Source organism: Antechinus flavipes, chromosome 3 (assembly GCF_016432865.1).
Source record: "Antechinus flavipes isolate AdamAnt ecotype Samford, QLD, Australia chromosome 3, AdamAnt_v2, whole genome shotgun sequence".
NCBI classification, from domain to species: domain Eukaryota; kingdom Metazoa; phylum Chordata; class Mammalia; order Dasyuromorphia; family Dasyuridae; genus Antechinus; species Antechinus flavipes.
The window spans coordinates 347,739,520-347,763,034 of NC_067400.1; the positions used below are offsets into that span (position 1 = coordinate 347,739,520).

General features: G+C 34.0%; 1 protein-coding gene across 1 annotated transcript in view; it reads left to right on the plus strand.

The window, feature by feature from the left end:
* Positions 1–23,515, plus strand: part of CLASP1 (cytoplasmic linker associated protein 1) — a 324,204-nt gene that overhangs the window by 117,147 nt on the left and 183,542 nt on the right. Inside the window, exon 8 of the mRNA XM_051985719.1 lies at positions 8,680–8,747. Coding sequence (XP_051841679.1) covers positions 8,680–8,747 — 68 coding nt within the window. The remainder of the gene's footprint in view (positions 1–8,679; positions 8,748–23,515) is intronic.

The following is a 23,515-nucleotide window of genomic DNA, read 5'->3' on the forward strand; positions in this document are numbered from 1 at the left end:
AAACTTGGTCACATACTGAAGCCTGGAGATAGTGATTTTGAGGCCCAAAAGGTTAATTTATTCCAGGTCACACTAGGTTCAAACCCATTTTCTTAGTTTCTTTTCTTTTTATCAAGATTAATCTATAGCTCTTTTTGGTTGTCGTTTCTCAAGCAGATATGCCAAAAGAAGGACTCTCCAATAAGAGACCATATGAGGATATATTTAGAAAGTTATATGTAGCCCAGTTCCCTAAGTCCCAAGGACTTTTAAAAATGGCTTACTTAGAAAATAATTTTCAGAGTTTATAATATTTCAAACAGAAACATAAGAAATTACATAGACATTTCAATAACTATGGCATATTTCCCAATTCTCTAGAAATGGAGTATTATATTTGAGAAGTAGGGCCACTTTTTTTTCACATTTCATTGACACTGGAATAGAGTTTTGTTAGTCAGCCTTTTTATACAATAAATGAAGAAAAAGGGGTCCAGAGAGATTAAGGGACTTGCCCAAGCTTACACAAAGAATAGATAGCCAAGCCAAGGATGACTAACTTGTATCCTCTACACTCCAAATCCACTTCCCTTGGAGAAGTGAGGTGCACTTTCTTTGAAAGCCTTCAAGCCAGCAGAAGAACCTGTTTGTTTGTTTTTCCTCCTTGTTATTAGTGAGGTTTCCCAGTGTCTTAGACTCTGGCAGCTTACTTTCTACTTCATTGGGTATGAACCTAAATGGAATGTGGCTCCTCATGCTTCATATTGCTTTAGAAGTTGTTTCTGTTACATTTGGCTGTGAGTGGCCAACTTGAATATTTGAATATTCTGGAATTCTGATGCATCATATTAGAATTTTTTGTTGTTGTGTGAGCACAGTAGATTTTTCAGTTTAGTTTTCACATTTCCTTGACTTTATTTGGGCCTGCTGGATAATGAGGGATGAGACAACAAAGTGAGTTTGAAGGTAGGGAAGGATGCTTTTGATGGATCCTCAAAGAAGAAAGTTTCCAATTTGGAATTATTTGAAAGAAGCTTTATTTTTCCTTCTTCATTGGTATCCACTTAAGTGTTTTCTTTTCATATTTTTTTTCATCTTTTCTAATAATTAGTAAGCAACTACTTTTACTTCATTTTATTATATTTCTCAATTTCTTTGTTTTGCAGTGTTTTTCTGTAGAGTTCACAATAATATATTGGAGAATACTGTTCTTCTGTAAAATTATTTTGAAACAATGAAAAGACAAGTCTTAATTTTAGGTTTGAATTAATACATATTTTTAGAACACTTTTTAGGACTTTGTATGGTTTCTTAACTATTTTCTATCTTTCTCTATGGCAAAAACAACAGTTTTCCAGAATTGTGAGAAAAAAAAATCAACAGTATAAAAAAACAGGGTACATAACAACTAAAAATCTAAGGAAATATCAGTCTGCCTAAGAGTAGAGGCTATGTATATTTATTTTTATCTGCAAAAATTCTTCATGAAAGAACAGATCTAATTCAGATTTCTAAGGTGAGCATTGAAGGAACTATGCAATATTTTGTCTATACTAATGTTTGATTCTGATAATTTAATTGTGGGAGAGAAGTTGAATGGTCATTTTGCAACATTTAATCTTCAGTGAAATAATGACCATATATCATTCTGTTGCATTTATAGAGAATTTTCAATGGAAGATATATATTTTTCCCCCCTTTATTAAGAAGCCTGACATCTTCATTTATTTGGGACTTTTGAAGATAGAATTTTGTAACTGAGATGGGAAGGAAAATATTAATTTGTACAGTGGGGGACATGACATTTAACAACTTCTGACTAGAAAATCAGAAATCTTAATATTGTCAAGCACCTGTTGAAACTTAATTGTCTATATCATTCTTGCAATACTTATACCTTACTGTCTCATAATGTTTTTTGCATGTATTTGCTTTGTCTCCTCTATCTTCCTTTCCCATTCCTATCTGACAGTGCTCATATGACTCTACAACTGAATTACAACGATAACACTGAGTCTCAAAGGTGTAAATGTATCTAAAATGACATTGCTGGAGAAAAGTGTTAGTTGTCTCAGACTGTTTTCATAATTCTTTTGGTGCATCATCTTAAATTATGTCATATGCAATTAAGGACTTGGTTAAATATTTGCTAGAAACAATAAAAATGGTTTATAATGTAATGTCATATAATTGTATTTTATACACACACACACACACATATGTATATATATCCAATTTTTTTACTGTTCTTATTAAATTGGGAAAGTTTGGTTGGACCTTTGTGTGAAGAGTACTTATTAGCAGGGTAAGATGGGAAGGCCCTGGATTTGAGTGCTGGTCTCCTACTTAACTCTTAGGGTGACCTTGGGAAAATTACACTGCCCCTCTGGGCCTCAGTTTTCTCCTTTTTCAAATGAAGGACTTAAATTGTTCTGTGGTCCTATCATCACAAGCCATTTTCTGTTATTGCTCTTTGACCATTTATTCATTGACTTAACAGTCATTTATTAAGTGCCTGTTACAATTCTGTGTGTCAGGCATTTGTGGATACGAAGACAAGGAGTTTCTTCTTAGAGCATTTGAGAGGAAACATATCATAAAGATAAGTCAAAACAAAATAAGTACAAAGTAATTTGGGTGAGAAGTCTTTAATAACTGGAAGTGGAGTATCTTGGTAATTTTCAGTTTGTTCTGTTTAATTTTAATTAAGTACATCTTGTCATGAAAGTAAGGCATTATTCTAGATATGGTTGAAGTACATTGTTATGGCAGGGAGAACACATTATAAGAAAATCCAAGAGAATATATACTTTATTGTTGGTATTTTATGACTTAAATATTTTTATAGAGATCTTTGCTGTTTACTATTAAAGCTACAATAAGATTCAATCAATAATGTTGGTAATAATATCAGTGAAATGCAAGGACAGGTAGTAATAGTCTCATTTTACAAATGGGTGAATTTAACTTTAAAGAACTTGTGACTCACCCCTAGATCAATCAGCTTTGCTTTAGAGGAATTGAAGTAAAGGATCTAAGTATTCTGACTTTCATTAGAATATCAGAATCTCTAGCTAGTTGTCCTGATCCTTCACGAGAATGAGTTGAGTTTAGCCTAATAAGTGAGATTAAGTTGAGAGATAATTTACCACAATCTTTATCTGGGTTGAAGTCTCCCACATGAAATATGAGTGGTTCAACACGTGAACTTAAGGTTAACAACAAGTGAATTAGAACAATTTGTACTGTGGGTATTTATTAAATAGAATTTTTAATATAGATAGGTTGTTCAAAAAATATCTGAGGATTGAGTTAGTTTGTGATATACTATTCAGAGTATAGTAATTTTTTTTCTAGTCCAATGTTATGTTAAAATGTGTTGCAATACCAGAAAGTGGAACTAAACTGCTCTAACAGTTTGTGGCTTAGTTTGTTCTGTTTAATTTTAATTAAGTACATCTTGTCATGAAAGTAAGGCATTATTCTAGATATGGTTGAAGTATACTATTATGGCAAGGAGAACACATTATAAGAAAATCTCAGTTAAAAGTTATGGCCATTTTGGACAGGTGACAGTCCCCCCAGCAGTGTGCACACTATGATTTTGGTTTTAAATTGGAAGAAGTTTGTGAGAAAGTTGTGGCTAACTTGTTCAAATTTATGGAGAGAATATTTTTAGTTGATAATTAACTCTTTTCAGTACTTTAGTTTTAAATTCTTTGACCAACCATTTCCATTTAAGTGATGTAAACAAAACATCTTGGGAGAAACTAAGTGGTGCAGTGGATAGAAAGCTGAACTTGGAATCAGGAAGACTCAAAATTTTTTAGTTCAAATCTAGCCTCAGACACTTACTAGCTGTGTGACCGTGGGTATGTTACTTAATCCTTTTTGCCAAGTTCTTCATCTGCAATTTGGAGAAGGGAATGCAAACCATCCCCATATCTTTGCCAGGAAAACCCCAGAATGGGATTACAAAGAATTGTATATAACTGAAATGATTCAACAACAACACAAAACACTTTACTAGACATTTTGGGAAATAGAAAGATTATTAAAATATGGTCCCTACCCTCATAGAGTTTATGATTTGGTAGGGCATAAGATACCTAAATAATTATACAGTAATTATATCCCTTTATCTTCCACTTTCGATTTCCACCCCTACACAAGGAAATCCAAAGATCTAGCTCTATTCCAGCCATTCCCAAAGATCATGAGCTAGGCTCCATCAAACCTGAATGGGACTTTACTGTTAGCCTTGTCCCTATCCTATCCAAACTCACAGTAGTTGCTGGGAGTGGAGCTTTCCAATTAGATGTGAGCTCCTTTTAGAATAGGGGTAGTCTCCACTTTCTCTTTGTATTTCCTTCACTTAGTATAATCACTGCAGAAATGGTTTCTCATTCATTTTATAACTTCAATCAAATGCCATACATTAAATTTAAAGCATCATAGAGATAATATCTATAGAAAGGTATGTTATGCTATATTTGGTCCACATAAGATGAGGTAAGTTAGACCGGGGAAGATAAGCCAACCTGTTCTGGAGAAGGTCACTTTTGAGATAAGTTTTGAATAACTGACAGGGTATCAACAGGTAGAGGTTAAAGCCAGGACATTATTGTAAAATAAAATGTCCTGAATGAAGGCATAGGTTATAGGGTAAGAGGAAACATAGATCTGTAGTTGAAAGGGACCTAAGAAACCATTTAGTCTTCCCCTTTAATTTATCACATAGGGAAATTGAGGCTCATATGTAATAAGTAGTAGAATTAGGATTTGGATCCAGGCAGGTCCTCTATAAGAAAACACTGGCTATTTGAATACTCTAGTTTGGTTGGAGTACAAGGCATAAAGGGAATGATGAGAGTTAAAGCCAACAACACAGATTATTATAATCAAGAGCTTAATCTTCTGATAGCAGAAGGTCTGTAAGTTCCACCTTTCATCCAGTCTTGTTAGCACAATAATATATCCACATGCCATGAGGCTCTAGTTTATTTTTAAGACTGGTATCAATCTTCATGAGAGAGACAGTAGCTGTGCATATCATAGCAACTTTGATCCTCAATATAGCCATCTTGTAGCATTTTGTTGTAGCATAGATCAGTTAACTAGCTTGGTTAAATGTAGTTTAATGTTTCAAGGGTAATTATCACACAGGTGTTCTTTAAAAAACCAGTTAACTTTTTGGTGTTTTTGGAGAAAAAAGCTTCAGATAATCCAAAATTATAGGTAGTCATTAAAACATTTGTTTGGTTTCAGACAGCAGTGAGATCCCTCCTTTCTCTCCCCCCTCCCCGAGAAGGTAAGCAATCAACTATAGGTTATACATGTACAATTATATAAAACATTTCCATATTAGTCATTTTGTACAAAGACTTGAATAAAAGGAAAAAAAAGTGAAAAATAGCATGCTCCCATCTGTATTCATTCAATATCATTTCTTTTTCTGAGGTTCATTAGTACTTCATCATTAATATTTTGGGATTGTCTTGGATCTTTGTATTGCTGAGAATAGCTAAGTCATTCACAGTTCTTTATCAAACAATATTATTATTATTGTATACAACATTTTGGTTCTGTTCACTTAGCATTAGTTTGTGTAAGTCTTTCCAGGCTTTCCTAAAATTATCTTGTGTAGTGTCTTTTCTTACAGCACTATAATATTTATCAGTGAAACTATTACTGTAAAACTCTAAACACATTGCATTATACATGTGCAAAAGGCACCAAATATTAAGGTTTTCAAAGGGAATAAAATCACTACTTTTCACCAGTTGATTGCAGGAGAATGTGTGCAGCTTGAGCTAGTACGTCACCTTCTATTATCATACTTCTCCAGAGAGTATGGTTACTGTAATGTCTCTGGGCTGAAATGAAAGCTTAGGATCACCCAGTTGTAGTTTTCCCTGTGCAGTCATTCAAACAGTGCATTCAAGGGATTAATTTATAAAAAAGAAGCAGATTTTTAAAAAAATAAATGAAGTTGGAAGACTGAGCTTTGTGTAAAGCAATGATTTCCAAAGGTGCTATAGATATGAACACAATTCAAGTGTATTGCCTTTTTGCATCTGGAAGGAAGCTTCAAGTCATTGTGCTCTTGGGTATGTGAAGGAGAAAAATTCCCTCTTGGTTCCTATAATGACTACGTTTTCGAAGAGGACTGATGACTTCATAGGTGATGTCTTAATTTGAGTGTGAATTGGATTTAGATAAGACAGAGTTGCACAGAGTCATCAGTCTCTATTTTCCTGAGTCAGTGTAAGTCCAAAAGCAATACAAAGGTCAAAATGATTGGTGATGGCCCAGGCTGTGGTGGATGACCTGGCATTTCTTTGCCTGACCAAGTTCTAAGAGTTCCACAGCACTTGCTTCAGCCCCTTCATGGCTATTAGGACAAATTGTTCTTAGCTGCCTATTCTATCAGGGAAAATTCTTCATGTGTTTTGGATAGCGCTTTCCCTACCTGACAGATTTGAGGCCCTATCGATTATCTTTAACCTCATTTGGCCATCATCTGCTTTGATAGTTTACTGAGGTGTGGCTGCTGTGCATGCTATACTTCTTGAAGTAACAGGTAAGAATTAAGTAAAAATGGACACCAAAGATATATGAACAGTCCTGCAAAGAACTTGGCAAGTCTTCATAACAGAAGTGTTAGTCTTTGAAAGGGAATATTTTGGCAGCTAATTGTTCTAGATTATTGTTATGCTACTCCTTTTCAATTTTGTTGGCACTCAAGCCTATTTTGAAAGATTAGGTTCTGGCAGACTAGGAGGGAAAAAAGATTAATGGATCTTTAGTGAAAAACATTTTGGAATTAGTGGTATACATCTAAGAAATAAAACTTATATATCATTAATAGAATCAGTGAGGGATTCCTCACTGTGGAGGGAACCACTAGTAGAAGTCATCTAATCCCTTATTCTCCCTCTTTTGTATTTGCTTTCTTGGTTCTTTTTGTTTCTGATTGTTTTCTCAGTCTCCTTTCATGGTTCATCTTCCTTTTCCACATAGGAAGAAGTGTACCTCAGGGTTTTGTTCTGTCATTTCCTCACTTTTCTTTCTTCCTTCATTCTTTTCCTTGATGATTTTACTTGTTTCCATGGATTCATTTATGCAGATAGTTCTTAAATCTATTTGTGTGGTCCTGATCTTTCTCCTGCTTGTCCACTCCACATCTCCAAAAGCCTCTTGACTATCTTCAGCTGACTCTTTGATCAATACCTCAAGCTTAAATTTGTAATCTCTTCTAAACCTATGCTTGCCCCAAATTTCCCTATTTCTGCACATAGTACCTTGTCACTGAGATTTGTGACCTTAGTATTTTCTTATTCTTGATTTCTCTGCTAACCTTGGGTTAGTTAACACTTTCTTTCCAAATTACCTTATCATAGTTAACAAAAAAAGATCTATAGATCTAGAACTGAAAGCAAACTCAGAATTCTTCTGTTCCAAACCCTTTATTTTACAGATGAGGAAACTGAGGCTCAGAAAAGCCAAATAAATTGTTCAAGCACACTCAGGTAGTAAGTGGCAGAGGCAGGAATTGAAAACAGGCCCAGACTTTAAACCCAGGTGACTGCTTTGCTGAGCTGCTGTTTATGTGTTACTGGATCTCTATCCATCTTCTTTTGTCCCTCTCTCCATCTTCTCTCATCCCTCTCCCCGAAATGTAAGCTCTTTAAAAGCCAGCTTTTTGTTTTTGTTCTTTGTGTATCTCCAGGCCTGTTACATATAGTAGAGGTTTATTAATAAATATTTTTAGAATTTAATGATAAAAATGTAATGTCTTTTTTACCCAGAGCTATAGATAATCAATTAATAGATATGGCTTTAGACATAGGCAATATGATTCTCAAGTTCAATATTCTTTTTTCATATTTAATAAGTAACTATTGAACACTTACTCTATATGAAGTACTCTGGAATATGTTGAAGCATAGAAATGAAGTCCAGTATGGGCCTTGCCTTTAAAGTTCTTCCAGCAGAAGTAGGGAGAAAAGAAATGAAGCAGTTAGTGGCTGTTGTAGGTCAGAACATGGAAAAGGATCAAATTATGAAAATGTTAAATTAGGTGATCATAGTGGATAATCAAATAAAATATATGAGTGCTTTGGATGGTCATTGAATATGAGTGCTTTGTTTTTAAGTCTCAAGTATAGCCCATATTTCAGTTCATTAGAGTTTTTTGTTTGTTTTACTTTGTTAAGTTGCTTCTTATTATGGTTCTTCCTTTGAGGTATGATTTTTTTCGTTCCTTTCTTTCACATTCAGTTGTTGAACTCCTAAAGTGGAATGCTTTGCCTAACAGATGAGATTTTTATTTTTAAAAAACTAAGGTGAAAATAAATATTAGAAGGATTTTTTTTTCTAATTGAATTTAGTAGATTATATGAGTTGTTTCTATTAGAATTAGTAAATATTATTCCGACAGAGAACATCCTTTGTAATATAATGTTAGCACATTTGAAAATCATTATCACTTTTGGTTGACACGTGTCCTCAGTACAGAAGTCAAGTCATTCAAGGAAGTATTTCTTTTTAAAATGGTATACCTTACACATTTTGTTTATGCTAGTTTGTGGCTGCATGTTTAGTATTTTCACCATTGTTTATTGATGCTTCATTTCTGTTTTGACATAAGTGAGTATAAATGATCCCACTTTCTTTTTTTATCTTAATTTCAAACAGGTTAAATGTAATTTTTACAAAATTTGATGAAGTCCAAAGATCTGGTAACATGATACAGTCTGCAAATGGTGAGTAGAAAAGATAATGTGATTAAGACATTATCAGTATGATATTTGATGTAACTGCAATAGATTAGTCATATTTTAACAGTTTAAGAGAATTTAAAACTTAAGGTTCTTTCAGTTCCTATTTGTGAATAGTAATTACACGCCAACTTTCAACCTTATTTGTATGATGACTATTTGAACTGATAGGTTGTTTGTTACTAGTAAATGTGCATATTGTTGTAATGGCATTTAATTTGAATGATTTTTGTGTCCTTTTCATTAGTTTAAACATTAAATCTGTTGAAGACTTAAGCTGCTTGTGAAACTGCAGATGCTAGCTTACCAGGAAAAAGAACTTATTGAAAATGTAATAGTGGTAGCAAAAAGTCTTTTGAATTGTGAGGAACCTTCAAAAAAGAAAATGAATGCAGTAATCTAGACTTGAGCCATTGCAGAAGATTGTTAGTACCAAACCTCTGGATAAATAATCCCCAAAGTAGCTCAATGAATCAGTCATTAAGCGTTTATGAAGTTCCTACTGTCAGTCAATTACCTTGCTAAGCACTGAAGATACAAAGACAGACACAAAACAGTCCCTATTATCAAATAACACTTTAGTGAGAGAAGATTACAACAAACAGCTATTTAGCAAATAAGCTATATTTGGGATAAAGGGGAAATCATCACAAAGGGCATTTATTAGCATTAAGGGTGTTTGGGGAACAGCTTCTCATAAATAAATAGCATGTTCTTGTCAGAGCAGAATGACAATACCTCACATTTATTTGACAAGAAATAGGTATTAACAAAAGTCTTTTTAGCCTCACTTTACAGATGGAGAAACTGAAATTTATGAGATTAAATGACTTGTTTGAGGTCAGTCACAGCTAGGAAGTAGTGAAATTGATTTTTTAAAAAACTGATTTGCTTGCAAGGGATAATGCTGTAAAAAATTACCCTGGCATAGGTTCTATCAATAAAAAGTTATTAAAAACAAAAACAAAACTGATTTGCTGCGACTGGGCCCAGTTCTTTCACTGTTATATTGAAGTGCTGGTTGTAGATATGATGGACCATTGAGAGCCTCTAAAAGCTGAAACAAACAAGATTTAACTGCTTATCCAGGGCCAGTAAGTAAGGTTCTGAGAGCATATTCAAACTCAGGTCTTTCTGACTTCAAACCAAGCACTCTACCACTGCAACATTGAGCTATCAGATTGATATAGTGGGAAACAAACTGGTGACACCAAATAATCTGATGTTCTAATATGTCTTTTGACTTTGTGGTGCAGATTGCCTTCACATAGGCGTTGAATGTAAAATTACTCCTTTTTTCATAAAGATAATGAGAAACTTAAAAATTCTAACAATATAAGTTATGGAAATGGAGGTATACTGTGTTTAATAAATTATGGCTAATTTAAACATGGAGTATTGAAGTCAGGTGTGTTAAAATTCATCTTAGAACACTCAAGGAAATCAGTTCCATTTAATAAGCATTTACTGATGCCCATTTTATGTTACTAACAGCCATTGGCAATGGTAGTTTGGAGATTTTTAAGGAAATTAATGATATTATAAGAATAGAAGTCAAATTTGAATCACATAGTCATTGTGCACTCTCTGAATTGGGTCCAGCAGACCAAGTCCCTTTCTTCCATTCCCCCAACTTTTACCATAATACTCAAATTGAATATTACTTTTATTTGCTTTTGGTTTTTATTTTTTTGATACATAGCATTATGTTGTCGTATGTGTCAGTTTATTTACTCTCTACTTTGTAGAGATTTTTATTATATATGTTTTATAAGGTGAAGAAATTCAGGCACTGATACCATGTCATAAAGAGTGTGATTGTTAAGAGTTTGACCTGGAATCAAGACCCCCCCCCCCCTCCCCCCGTTTCTTACTCTTATGGTCTTTTTGCTATAAAGTTTGTGTTTTCACTTATGCATATACATTTTGGTATATCTGAGACAACTGCTACAACATGCTTATGTTCTTTCACACCTCTCTGTAGAATTTCCTTTGCTTGGAACCTGTCATTGTTGGGGAAGAAAGTACAAAACAGAACAGTTAAAGTTTTAACAAAATAAAACCTTTTCTGACTCTTTAAACTGGAATTGCTGTTGTTCGCTTTAATGCTATGTTAGGGCAGAAGGACAAGGCACATGATACTGATTTTATATTTCTTGAACTTGATCTACATTCTCCATTCCCAACACTTTCAGCATGTCATTTATGGAGAACATAATTCACACTGTACCATAGTCAAATCTTTGGTAGAGCAAGTGCCTTATACAAAGCACTTTAGTTTAAATTCCCAGGTTATAAGGGAACTAAGAAGAAAGCAAAAGGAGAAGAGGAAGAGGAAGAAAGAGGGGAGGAGGAGGAACATTTATCTTATTTAACTTTAAAAGTTGCAAAGTATGTTATATATTTTATCATTCAATCAGGATTTAAATTGAAAGCCTCCTAGCTTCTGTCTAGTATTCTGCCCAATATACCATGCTACCTTTCAAGTGGCCAAACAGCCTCTGCATTAGAGTTGGATGTGGTTGGGGAAATAGATTCAGGGAGCGCTCATAAAAAGAGAACAATGTCTCTTACCCATATTGTTTATTTTTGTAAATATTAAAGGCTATTGGGGAATAGATAGAAAGTGAGGGAGCTCCTGATATTTTCTTGAAGACCTAAAATTTGCTCTCATGGCAGTGCTTCAAATGTATGGCCTGGTATTATTGCCATCTCATTTGGTCTTTAAACATGGAGCTTATGTTAAAACAAGTTAAATGAAGGAAAACTGAAGAGTTTTATTTCATCCAAAATGTATTCTTATAAAGATTTCAGAAGTATTAATTTAATTATATTATATTATTATAGCTTTTTATTTACAAGATATACACAAGGTAATTTTTCAGTATTGACAATATCAAAACCTTTTGTTCCAATTTTTCCTCTCCTTCCCCCATTCCCTCCCCCAGATGGCAGGTTGACCAGTACATGTTAAATATGTTAAAGTATAAGTTAAATATAATATATGTATACATCTCCATATAGTTATTTTGCTGTACAAAAAGAATTGGACTTTGAAATAGTGTACAATTAGCCTGTGAAGGAAATCAAAAATGCAGGCAGACAAAAAATAGAGGGATTGGGAATTTTATGTAGTAGTTCATACTCATCTCCCAGAGTTCTTTTGCTGGGTGTAGCTGGTTCAATTCATTACTGCTCTGTTGGAACTGATTTGGTTCATCTCATTGCTGGAGATGGCCAGGTCCATCAGAATTGATCATCATATAGTATTGTTGTTGAAGTATATAATGATCTCCTGGTCCTGCTCATTTCACTTAGCATCAGTTAATGTAAGTCTCTCCAGGCCTTTCTGAAATCATCCTGCTGGTCATTTCTTACTGAACAATAATATTCCATAACATTCATATACCACAATTTATTCAACCATTCTCCAATTGATGGGTATCCACTAAGTTTCCAGTTTCTGGTCACTACAAAGAGGGCTGCCACAAACATTTTTGCACATGTGGGTCCCTTTCCCTTCTTTAAGATCTCTTTGCGGTATAAGCCCAGTAGTAACACTGCTGGATCAAAGGGTATGCACAGTTTGATAAGAAGTGTTTTAAAATCAGTTTGAAGTCACTTAGGGATGTGATTGCCACTTAGGGATGTGATTTTTAGTATTTGTCAATACTTGTTTGACAGAAAGTAAACAATGACAAATATGCCCAATATCCTTTTCTAATAAAATAATTGACCTTGTATATAACATGGATGGGGAAGGGGAAAATAGTCATGAGAAAACCACCTTAGTTTAGAAAGAAATAAAAAGAACTGGAGGAGGCAGCATGGATATATTGCAAGCATAAATCATAATATTCATTTGTTAATCTTGTTCTTTACTTGAGAATTTGTTAGAAGGTTTACACACTTTCAATGTTCAGCACTTATGAGAATAGTTGATGGGAATTTGCGGGAAGAAGTGCAAAGGATTAATTGATAGGGTGAAATAAAGAAAATTGAGAGACTGAAAGAAAAGATATTTTGATGGGGGAAAGATGAAGCTAGTCAAGTACCTATAGCAGTGAAATTTTGTCAACTTGCCATCATGATTATCTTACCTCATTAGTCACCGGGTTTAAATGATCTTTGAAGTTAAACAAAATGAGGAGAGCTCAATTTTATGTACTTCCTCAAAATTTATGGAGTGCTTCATATACAACCCACCTCTAATGCCAGTAGAGTGATTTTTATAATTTTATTTTAAATTTTATTTCTTTTCATTATTATTTATAATTTTATAATTATTTTGTAGACGAGGAAACAGGCTTAGGGAAATTTAAATAACTGGATTTATGATCACAGCAGTCCAATAAGTATTTTTTTGGAACTTTGTATCTAGAACTCTGCTAAACTGTGGAGTCAAACACAAAACTCTCAAGGAGTGTACATCCTGTTAGAGGAGACAGATGATTCATTATCAAGTGGTGGAGCCAGTCAGGATTTCAGTCTAGATCTTTTCAGTGCTTTTCTTGCGATGTCCGTCACTCCAAGGTGAATGTGACACGTTTGTTAAGATCCTTCATCCTCTATACTGTAACCTATTTAACATGCAAAAGACTGCTTGCTATCTGGGGGAGGGGGTGAAGGGAGGGAGGGGAAAAATAAGAACAGAAGTGAGTGCAAGGGATAATGCTGTAAAAAATTACCCTGGCATGGGTTCTGTCAATAAAAAGTTATTTTAAAAAAAAAAAAAGATCCTTCATCTTCACTCATTTGTCTTTTATGTAGGATCACCCTTTGCAGTAGGCCCTTTGGGGTTAAAAATACAGCTTGATACCAAAGTTTTCAGTACATCTGTATTTATATTGTGTTTGTTTCCTTCTCACTAGGTATTGTAGTGAATGTCTTAAAAGTTTAGAAAACAATTAAATTTTTTATCCCACTTGATCCCACCAAGAATCTTGTTGAGGCTATAAGCTTTTATTGTTGTTCATATTTTACTGGTAAGAAAACTTGAGTTTTACTTCAATCATTTGCCCAGGGTCACATGATTAGATGAAGTAGAATTTGAACCCAGGGATTTCTAATTTCACATTCAGCTTTCTATTGGCTATACTACCTAGTTGTTTTCACAAATACATTTTAGTAAGTGCTTTGTTTTACAAAATTGACTTATTGGTTGAAACTTAGTTTGAATGGTTTAATTAATTTATTAGCAGCTTCTCTTTCACTAAAGTGGCATATGAAAGTGGAGTTTTGGAGGGGTTTCCTTGGCTGGGTTGGTATGGTGAGGTTTATAGAGATCTATTCAATATTCAAACACATAAAATAATACAAGACTGGGAATTTTACTTGTGAAAACTCAGCAACCAGTTTTGAACACAATAGCAATTTTAGCTTTATGTTTGAAAGCAAAATTCATATATCTATATACACTCCATACAAGAAAAGACTAGACCTATTGCCAAGGATACTTCAAAGGGAGAATTCCTAGAAAAGAATAGTGAATACAACTTAATTTTAGGGAGGAAAAAAACTAATTTCTGCCATTCAAAATAGCAAGGAACCATGTGCTAACTAGGTTATTTAAAATAGTTATGAGTAACTACTATGTAATTTAACTTTATATGTATTTAGCCTTCTTTTTAAAAAATTAGAGAACATGAATATCCTTTTTTTTGCTGTCTATTTCTTCTAACCTCCCCAATTGTTTGTCAGGTATGTTATTTCTTTCATAATTACTATGACCATAAAATGTTAATGTAATTTTAGTGTTTCTTTTCAGTCTTCAAATCTCATTTTGAGTCTTTGTTTCTACACCATTACTCAGTCTTGGTTGTCATTTGTATTACATGAGAAGTACAAAGGACACCATCTGTCATTTTAGGTCTGAGTAGATTTATTATATATGTTCTGAAATAAATGGCCCCATGCTTTTGTTTTTGAACTGTGAAATTGTATTCCTATATGTAATTTTTTATATTAGTAGATGAACCTTTGTTGGAAATTGATTACCAAAATGAAAAGTATGTTCTTAAAATATGTTAATCTCTTAATATATCAAACTTTTAACTTCATAGCATAAATCTCTTGCTTGGATTCATACAATTCTTGAGTGCTGTACTGTATATGTATATATGTTCATATTCATACATGTATACACACATGTGCAGATACACTAGTTTACATGTGTACATGCATGTGTGGATATACATGTAGACTATTTCTTTTTTGTTTGAAAGATACATTTGATATATATACTGTTTACTTGGGCCAGAATATAACATTTCTCTTTCATAGTGTTTTATTGAAAGCATGTAATAGTTTTTACCTTGAAGTTTAGGAGAGACTCTTGAATAAATCACTGTGGTTCTTTTTGAATTTCAGAATTTAGATGAGGACTTGGCCAAACCTCTCTTCTTTCTAATTATTTGCTTTGAATGTGCTTTTTACACACTTTAAAAATTAAAGGGCATAGAATACCAAAAGGATCTTAGTCTCTTCATCTTGCATTAATGACAGAGATGTTGTAACTTTTGGCATGTGTGTGTGTGTGTGGGGGGGTGGTTATAGGAAAGATGGGAGGGGGAAAGAAAAAGAATGTTAAATAATCTCTGAAGTGAGCATTTCTCTTTATTTTTCAACTGTTAAGTATAAGACAAGTAAGTAAATACTATTAAGTCAGTCAGTAAACAATAAGTACCTACTATGTGTCAGGCACTGTGCTAAACCCTAAGGATACAAAGACTGTAGAGGGCTGGAACTCTGGAAAGGTATACTTGAATCAACTCAGTATGATTGATTCTCTAGTTAAGCACATACTTAGTATAATATGGTGATATAATGGCAACAGTTGGCACATGCTCAGTGTACTGTAGTGATGTAATCATACTGAGGTGTTTAAGGGAGTCTCAGACATAGAAAAGCCTCTCAGCCACAGACACACAGAAGGCTTCAGGCTCGAGACTCCAAATTCCAGACTCTGGACTCCATCTCTGACCAGCCTTGTGGTGGCTCTCCTGCTTCCTTTACTCCTCCACTAAGATCAAGGACTTGGGCTGATCCCGAGATCCTCCAAAAAGCTAGACTGGACATTACATAAGACCTTTCCTGCCTTTGAGGCGCTCAAAATCTAATGGAGCAGACAACACATTAAAAAATAGAGAGATAGATGAGTGAGGAGGTTTCCTGGGCACATGATGAAGTTTGCAGCCATGAGGGAAAATGATCTGAGGAGATATGAGTTTCTAAGTTGATTTCATCTTGTAGTATAAAATAAGTTTCTGAAGATCCTGAACTCCAGGAACCAGCAGAGGGGGAAATGATCAAGAAAATTCCTCAGGTCTTCTCCATCAATGTTGGATCCTCTGGGAAGAGTTTCCAGATGTTCCTACCTTCCCCAAAACAGAGGGACCCCAGGGACGAGTTTCATAGGATGCCAATTACAAAGACATTATTTTACATTTTGAGAGACAGAAAAAATATCAAACTGGAAGATTGTTGGGTATGTCCTGATACAAACAGGGTACCAAGCTGTTGTTTGTCCTTCATTTTAAAAGAGAATCATGGCACTGGGAAGGTGATATCATGACACATAGGTGAATTAGATTTAAGTGATGTAGGGCTGTGCAGAATCACCAGACTCACTTTCCCTTCTGGAGCCATTTGGGTCCATTGGCATGATATATGTAGATCAGGACAACTGGAGATGGCCTTGGATGCAAGGGGAGACCTTAACTTTTTAACTCTGTTAAAATAAGGCTCTTTTTGCAGATTGGAGGCTGCAGTGTCCCAAGCTTCAGGGTTTTTGTGCAGCTCTTTTCAGAGATCCTTCTCAGGACCTATTTTTCTACAATCGTATGCTAAGGAGAGAGATGGATTCATCTCTTTACTCTAGTCTCTTTTCTCTCCTGGAAGGGTCCCCAATCCACTGGCTATAAGTACTAATGTGCTAGTATTCCTCCTCACCCTGAGACAATAAGCCAGGATTGTGTCCTAGATCTTCTTGAGTATGGGCAAATCAAGAGTCGTGCCTCAGTGCTAGCAAAGAGACTCTTGTAATCTCCATCTGACCAGTTCTACCCTCTTACTGTCTGTGAGCTGAGAGCTCTGAAGGAAGCAACCACTGCTATTGATTCAGTGGTTCTCAAGGCCTGCTCCTGGTTTTCTGGGGCTGGAGCTGTGCTGGTGTGGTCTGTGCCAGCCTGTACTCCCCTTTGACTTTTCCTGCATACCTTCTAAGTTATCTTAGGCTGGAAATTTTCTTTACACCATATTTTTGTGACATCTGACACTCTAGAATTTACATATTTAAAAATATTTGGAGAGATTTAGGGGAGAACTTGGGTAAGTCCCTGCCTTTACTCTTTTACCTTGGCTCTCTCTCTCTCCTGACTTAGACTTTTTAAAGATAAGGTCTTTCCCAGGTCTTACTTTGTTTGAAGCAAAGCCCATTTAGTAATTAAGGCTAGGTAAGAAATGAAGCAAAAAATGACCTCATTTATATAGTCAAAAAAAAAAAAATTCAGTCCAAGAGGAGAAGAATTGCAGAGTTTCTGGCCAAAACAGAAACAGTTGTTATTTACACTCACTCTGAATCATTAGAGCCCAAACTATGATCAAGTGAAATTTGGGTTGGCATCTACTGTTGGCCCAAGAATGAGAGCCAGAATGCTTTGCGTTTAAAGCATGGTCCTTAAAAAAGAAATCTAGTCCATAAATCCCAAGATATAGGGAAAGGAAGAAGGGAAGAAGGGGGAGGAAAGGAAAAAGGGTCAAGTACCAAGTTGCATTACCCAAGTGGAATTGTCAGTTGGGTCTCCAGTGGGACAGCTACTAATATAGATAGATTGTTGATTGTTTTTCATTCTCAAATCATGACTTTCAGAAGATACTGTCATGACTTGCAAGTGAATTGGATTTAAATGAGGCAGCGTTGTGCCTCACTTAGTCACCAACCCCTTTTTCCTGCTGTCATCTAGGACTAGTGGCAAAGTATAGATCACATCTGGCATACCATACTTATGAACTTAGCTTCTTTAGGAATATAGATTTTGTTTTTAAAATTTAATTGTTTTAAAAGCTTTCTTTAAGAAAATAGAATTGTGAATGCAATTTGAAATGGATTTCATGTCTATAATAAGGAATTTCATCTTTGTATGTAGCCTGCTTGTTGCTAGGTTACTTGAAAGGACATTGTGTTGAATGGCTAGAAAATTGGAATGTAAGTGATTTGCCAGATGAATTTTTTTCACACACCCTTCCTAATTAGCAGATCTCTTGAGCAAAAATTGTAGTTTTGCTACTTTGAGTTTCAAAAAGAAATTGTATATGTTTGTCTAACTTAGTTTTCTAATTATATAGATTGCCTTTGCTTTTGGGTGAAATATATTTCCAATATAGGAGAAATAGAGTGGCTATTTTCCTTTATCTTAATAATTTTTAATCGAATACAATTACCATGAAGCCTTTGTATATAAAGATTTAATTTGGCCAAGAAAATACACATACTTATGCGTTTCTTCAAGAAAATGGGCATATTTATGTCTGTAGAATGGATGTAGAATTGCTGAAAATCACAGTAAATTTGAGTCAGTGGAAAAATTTGAATATGGAAAAACAAATTTCTTTTTGACCAAACTAGAAGGCAGATGCTTTATTTACTTACTTATTTATTCCACATAAATGTAGGGTCTTATTTTTCTATCGAATTACTTGACCATTATTTCTTTCCCACATTTCTGGACCTAGTATTTTCTCTCTCTCTCTCTCTTTCTCTTTTGGCACTTTTTAAAACAAAGACTTTTTAAAGCAATTTTCAAAACACATGCATGGTGATTTTAAAGCAAAATGATCTATCTCAATACCATTTTTTAAAATACAGTTTATAGGAGAAATGTTTATTCAGGAATGTCTATTGGGAGCTCAATTTTGTTTATGAAGAACACAAACTCGTTACTTTTTTCCAATTTTAAAACAATTTTGAAATAATGCATTAATTGCAGAAAACTAATGAGTTTTTTCAGGTTTGTCTGTCAGGTGTGAATTGCAGGGTTTTCAAATAGTGTCTTGAGGAAAGTGTTTCCATAGTCACAGCTTTTTCCTATGTTAGAAAATAACTTAAAATAGACTTGAAGAATACTATTTCTGTCCTTGTTCTTAAGCAGATGAAACTGTAACATTTTATTTGGCCTTTATTTTATAACTTGGTTTGGCTGTCCCTTAAGATTTATGGTATGGATGCATCAGTTTTGATGAGGGAAAAAAAATGGTAAGGAGAGGTAAAAAATCAGTTCTAGTTTCAGTTTCAAAAATCAGTTCTAGTTTCAGTTTTAACGACAGTTCTAAAATTGGAATGCAATAGATGAAGGTTTCTTCTTAGACTACATTTGTGGATGTATGGATAGTAGGCTTTTATTTTGGAAGATGTGTCAGATATCTTTGCCAATAGGTCATTCAGAGGAGGTGCATCCTGTGTGGGATGAGCAGTTTACTCGTGCTTAAGTTACCAGGAGGTAGATTCCACAGTGGCTCTTTCAGAATCGTGTTTATTTGCTACCAAGATTGCTGAAGATCATGACGACAGGGAAAGGTAGGCTGTTTGCTTCTCTGGCCTCTGAAGAATGTTAATCACAACCAAGTATTAAGGATTTCAGTGTTTTTTGGGTAGTTGCTGCAGTGTGTGTGTAATGGGAGACTGATATACAATCAAAATGGTTTCATTTACTTTGGTAATCAAGAAATACGGAAGAGATTCAGATCTGTGTATGTATTTTCTATTAAGGCAGAAAATAGTTTATTGAAATAGAAAAATGCAGTCAAAAAAGGGGTAGTAGGGGTGGGGAGTTGTAGTGAAGGATCTAAGGATGTCTGGGGATTTTTCAAACTGACTTAAGGGAGATAGTATATATATTTTTCATTAGCCTCTGTTTATTTTATCTTTTGCCAACTTTTCCTCTAGCCCAGTTGAAAACATTTGTTTACTCATGCTTTATCACTTAAGATAACAGAATTGTCTTATTATAAGACATTTGTTAAGTATAAGCTGTTGGGAAAAACCTCAGCTGGCTAGAAATGTTTGTTTCCCTGTGCAATATTTAAAATTTTTTGGTTGTTGATCTGCCATAAGGGTAAAGGGAGTGCAGATCTTGGATGGCTCAAGAAGACCTCAGTAATGAAGGATATAAATATGATTCATCTTTTATCTTGATGAATTACTTTGTCCTTCAAATGAGGGGCAAAGAATATGGTGCTGCTGTTTGAGGGAGGGCATAAGTGATTTTAGTGTGTTTTTTAAATTTGGGGCAGAGAGCAGATTAAACAAGGTTTTTGTTTTGGGGATAATGGAGGATAATAATGATATCTGTATCCCCCGAACTGTTATGAATATTATATGAGATGCTTTGTAGAGTGTTTTACAAACCTTCAAATTCTCATGCAAATGAAAACTGTTGCTTTTGAATTATTTCTCTCTGTTAAAGAATTAAATATCAGTGAAGTTTGAGTTTGAAAGAGAGTTTAATCAGTGAGTCTGAAATTCTATATTGATGTTTTCCTTTCTCTTAGAATGGTTAATGGCAAATTTTTTAGTTTGCTATTTTTGAAGGATAGTCCAAGAACTTTAAGTTGGAATAGATGTTTTGCATAATGAGATTGACTATAATAACTAGCAGTAAATTTTTATTTCATTGACATTGAGGGTTTGGCATTATCTCAGCTCATTTTTCTCTTTTACTTGTAGGCAGAATAAATTATTATTCAGATATCCTGCATTTCTCTTTTCATATTCACTCTGCCTATATTATTGAAAATGTACCTATTTATATCTGAATAAGCCAAATTTACTATTTCATAATTTTAAATTGAGCCTTTTAATTATAGTCATGGTGTTACATTTCATTCCATACTCTATTTTCAGTGTAAAGTGGTTAAGGGAAACCAATACCTGAGCAGCAGGATTAAATAATTCATATTATCAAGTAGTTCCTTTCATAGCTTTTCAAGGAACATTCTCATAAAAGCTGGATTTTTGTTTAAACAGTTGATTCAGTGAGCCCAGATGTTCAAGACAACACAGTTTTATAAAGTTGAAAGTGAGGATCTAGACTAACCTTTCTCCTCTGTTTGTTTCTTATTTATTGCTACCTCAAAATACACAGAGATGATAGCAGCTATTCTACTACAAGAAAATGCAAATATAGGAAATGAAAGAAAAACTGCCTGTTTGAGTAGAAGTGAGGGAAAGGTATGATAGATACAAGCACTACTAGGAGTTATAAAGCTTTGCTGCACCAATTACTGCATTCCTATTAAAGTGATTCTGTTGCTTATATTTTAAAATATAAATTTGTATTGCTCTTCACACAGTCAAGGTGCAGTCATGCAGTATTCAGAAAGACAGCAAAATTGTGAGAATTCTAGAATTGAGTTTTCGCCATCTTTGAAAATGTTAGGGCTCAGTGGAGTTGAGACCATTTTTAGGAATGACTAAAGCAATAATCGTTCAAAAAAGAGATCGGAATTATTTATGAGGGCCAACTTTAACATGTACATATATGATTTATCTTTTGATTCATGGTCCTGGCTACTGTCTCCATTTTCACTTCTCATAAAACTGAAATCAAATGATAGTTCTTAGTGTCTTCAGATTTGATGATTCAAAGGATTTGGGACAAATGCCTCCTTTTGAGGAGGAAGAAAACCATAGAAAGCCATTGTAGCTCCATGAACAATTTACAGTTCTTTTAAGAAGAGTCAGTTGTGTTTTTGTATGCTGTTACTCACTTGATGTTTTACCGAGGGCTTGTTATTGCTTGTCTTTTCCTCATTTTTCACCCAAAGATAGAAGATTCTCTTCTATCATTTGAAGGAATTCCTTCAAATGAAAGAAATGAATCTATAAAGTACTTTGCATCTCTTGAAAGAAAACTACAACATAATTTTTATATACTGCTAGTAGTATGCAAAAAGTAATTCAAGAATAGACCTCTGGATGAAGGATATATATATATATATATCCATCTCCCTTTTTTTTTTTTTTTTCCCCCAGTAGGGTGATATTTTTTATTTCATTCCTTGTTAGGATGGAAGTAAAATCTCTGGAGTTTCAAATGGCTCCTGATATGAAAAATTTGTCCACAGACAAAACATTCTAGGCAAAAAAACCTGTTGATTCCTGAATTTTTTTGTTCTAATTTGTTAAATGCTTACATATATTGCCAGGAACGATTAAGGTCAGGATAAGTATAGTAATAATTAAAATGATGCTGCGTACAAGAGGACTCAGTGTAAAATTGACATTTCTGAGCATGTAATAGTAACATTTGCTATAATTACTAAGCCTACTAGACAGATTTTTTTACTTTTAAAGTGAAAACTTAGATTTTTTTTCTTTTGAAAAAGAATATGCCAAATTTACTATTTCATCACTTAAAGTGATACTGATTTTTATGAATTACATAATCTTTAAAATATCTGAAGTATATTTATGTGCCTGAATTTGATAGTCCAAAATTCAGTTTTAATTTTTAGTCGCTCTCTTTCCAACAATGAAATGATTGAGGCCATTTCCAATGATCTTATGATGAAGAGAGCTGTCTACACTCATAGAGAGGACGATGGGAACTGAATGTGGACCACAATATAGCATTTTCACTCTTTTTGTTGTTGCATTTTGTTTTCCTCATTTTTTTCCCTTTTTGATCTGGTTTTTCTTGTGTAGCAAGATAATTGTATAAATATGTATACATATTTTGAATTTAACATATATTGAATTATTTGCCATCTAGGAGAGGAAGTGTGAGGGAAAAGAGGAGAAAATTTGGAACACAAGGTTTTGTAGGGATCAGTGTTGAAATACTATCCATGCATATGTTTTGAAAATAAAAAGCTTAAAAAAAATACAAGCTAAAAAATTTTTTTTAAGTCCCTGATTCAGAAACTTTAAGGCATATGTTTTTTGAATTGTATTTTAAAAAACATTGTTGGAAATATACATTCCTGAGATGAAGGTACCTCCATCCAATAAAGATTAATATTATAAAGATTAATACACTAAAATTATTTTGCTTCCTAAACAGTTGGTCCTATATTTCAGTGATCATTTGCTACCTGATGCATACAAAGCATGGTATTGTAGACACTGAGGAAGCAGAAAGATTATGTTACATGGTATCTTTCCTTTTAAAGTTTTCTGTCTTATAGGGAAATAAATACATAAATCCCTAAATGATACAGTTCTATAATTACAAACAGAATAATGAGAACAGAGTGCTGAATGAAACCTGAGGAGGAAAATAGTTTTTGATTAGGAAATCTGGTAGGACTTTATGGCGGGGATACCATTCAAACTTGATCTCTCTTAGTTGAATGAATTTTGGGGTGAGCCTAACTGAAAGTTTCAAACTTTTTCTTCCCTGGTTTTAGACTTTCTTTCTTTCCATCCTTTCCCCTGCTCACCTTTTTAAGGGAGTAGGTAGTTTCAAAATTATTTGAATTTTCCAATTTCAATTTAGATATGAAAGATTCACTGTGATTTACTCTCATATAAAATAAAGTATATGTACTTGTTAATATTACAGCAGTTGCCAAGATTATCCTGTATCCTCGCTATCTCATAAAAGTCTAAGGAAATGTATAATTAATTTTACATAATACAGATACAGATTTTGCTTGTATAGTTTGAGTCTTGAAGGAAAAAAAATAGCATTTTAGCCAGATAATAATTACAGAATTTGTGTAGCACTTTAAAGTTTATATAATACTTTATGTAC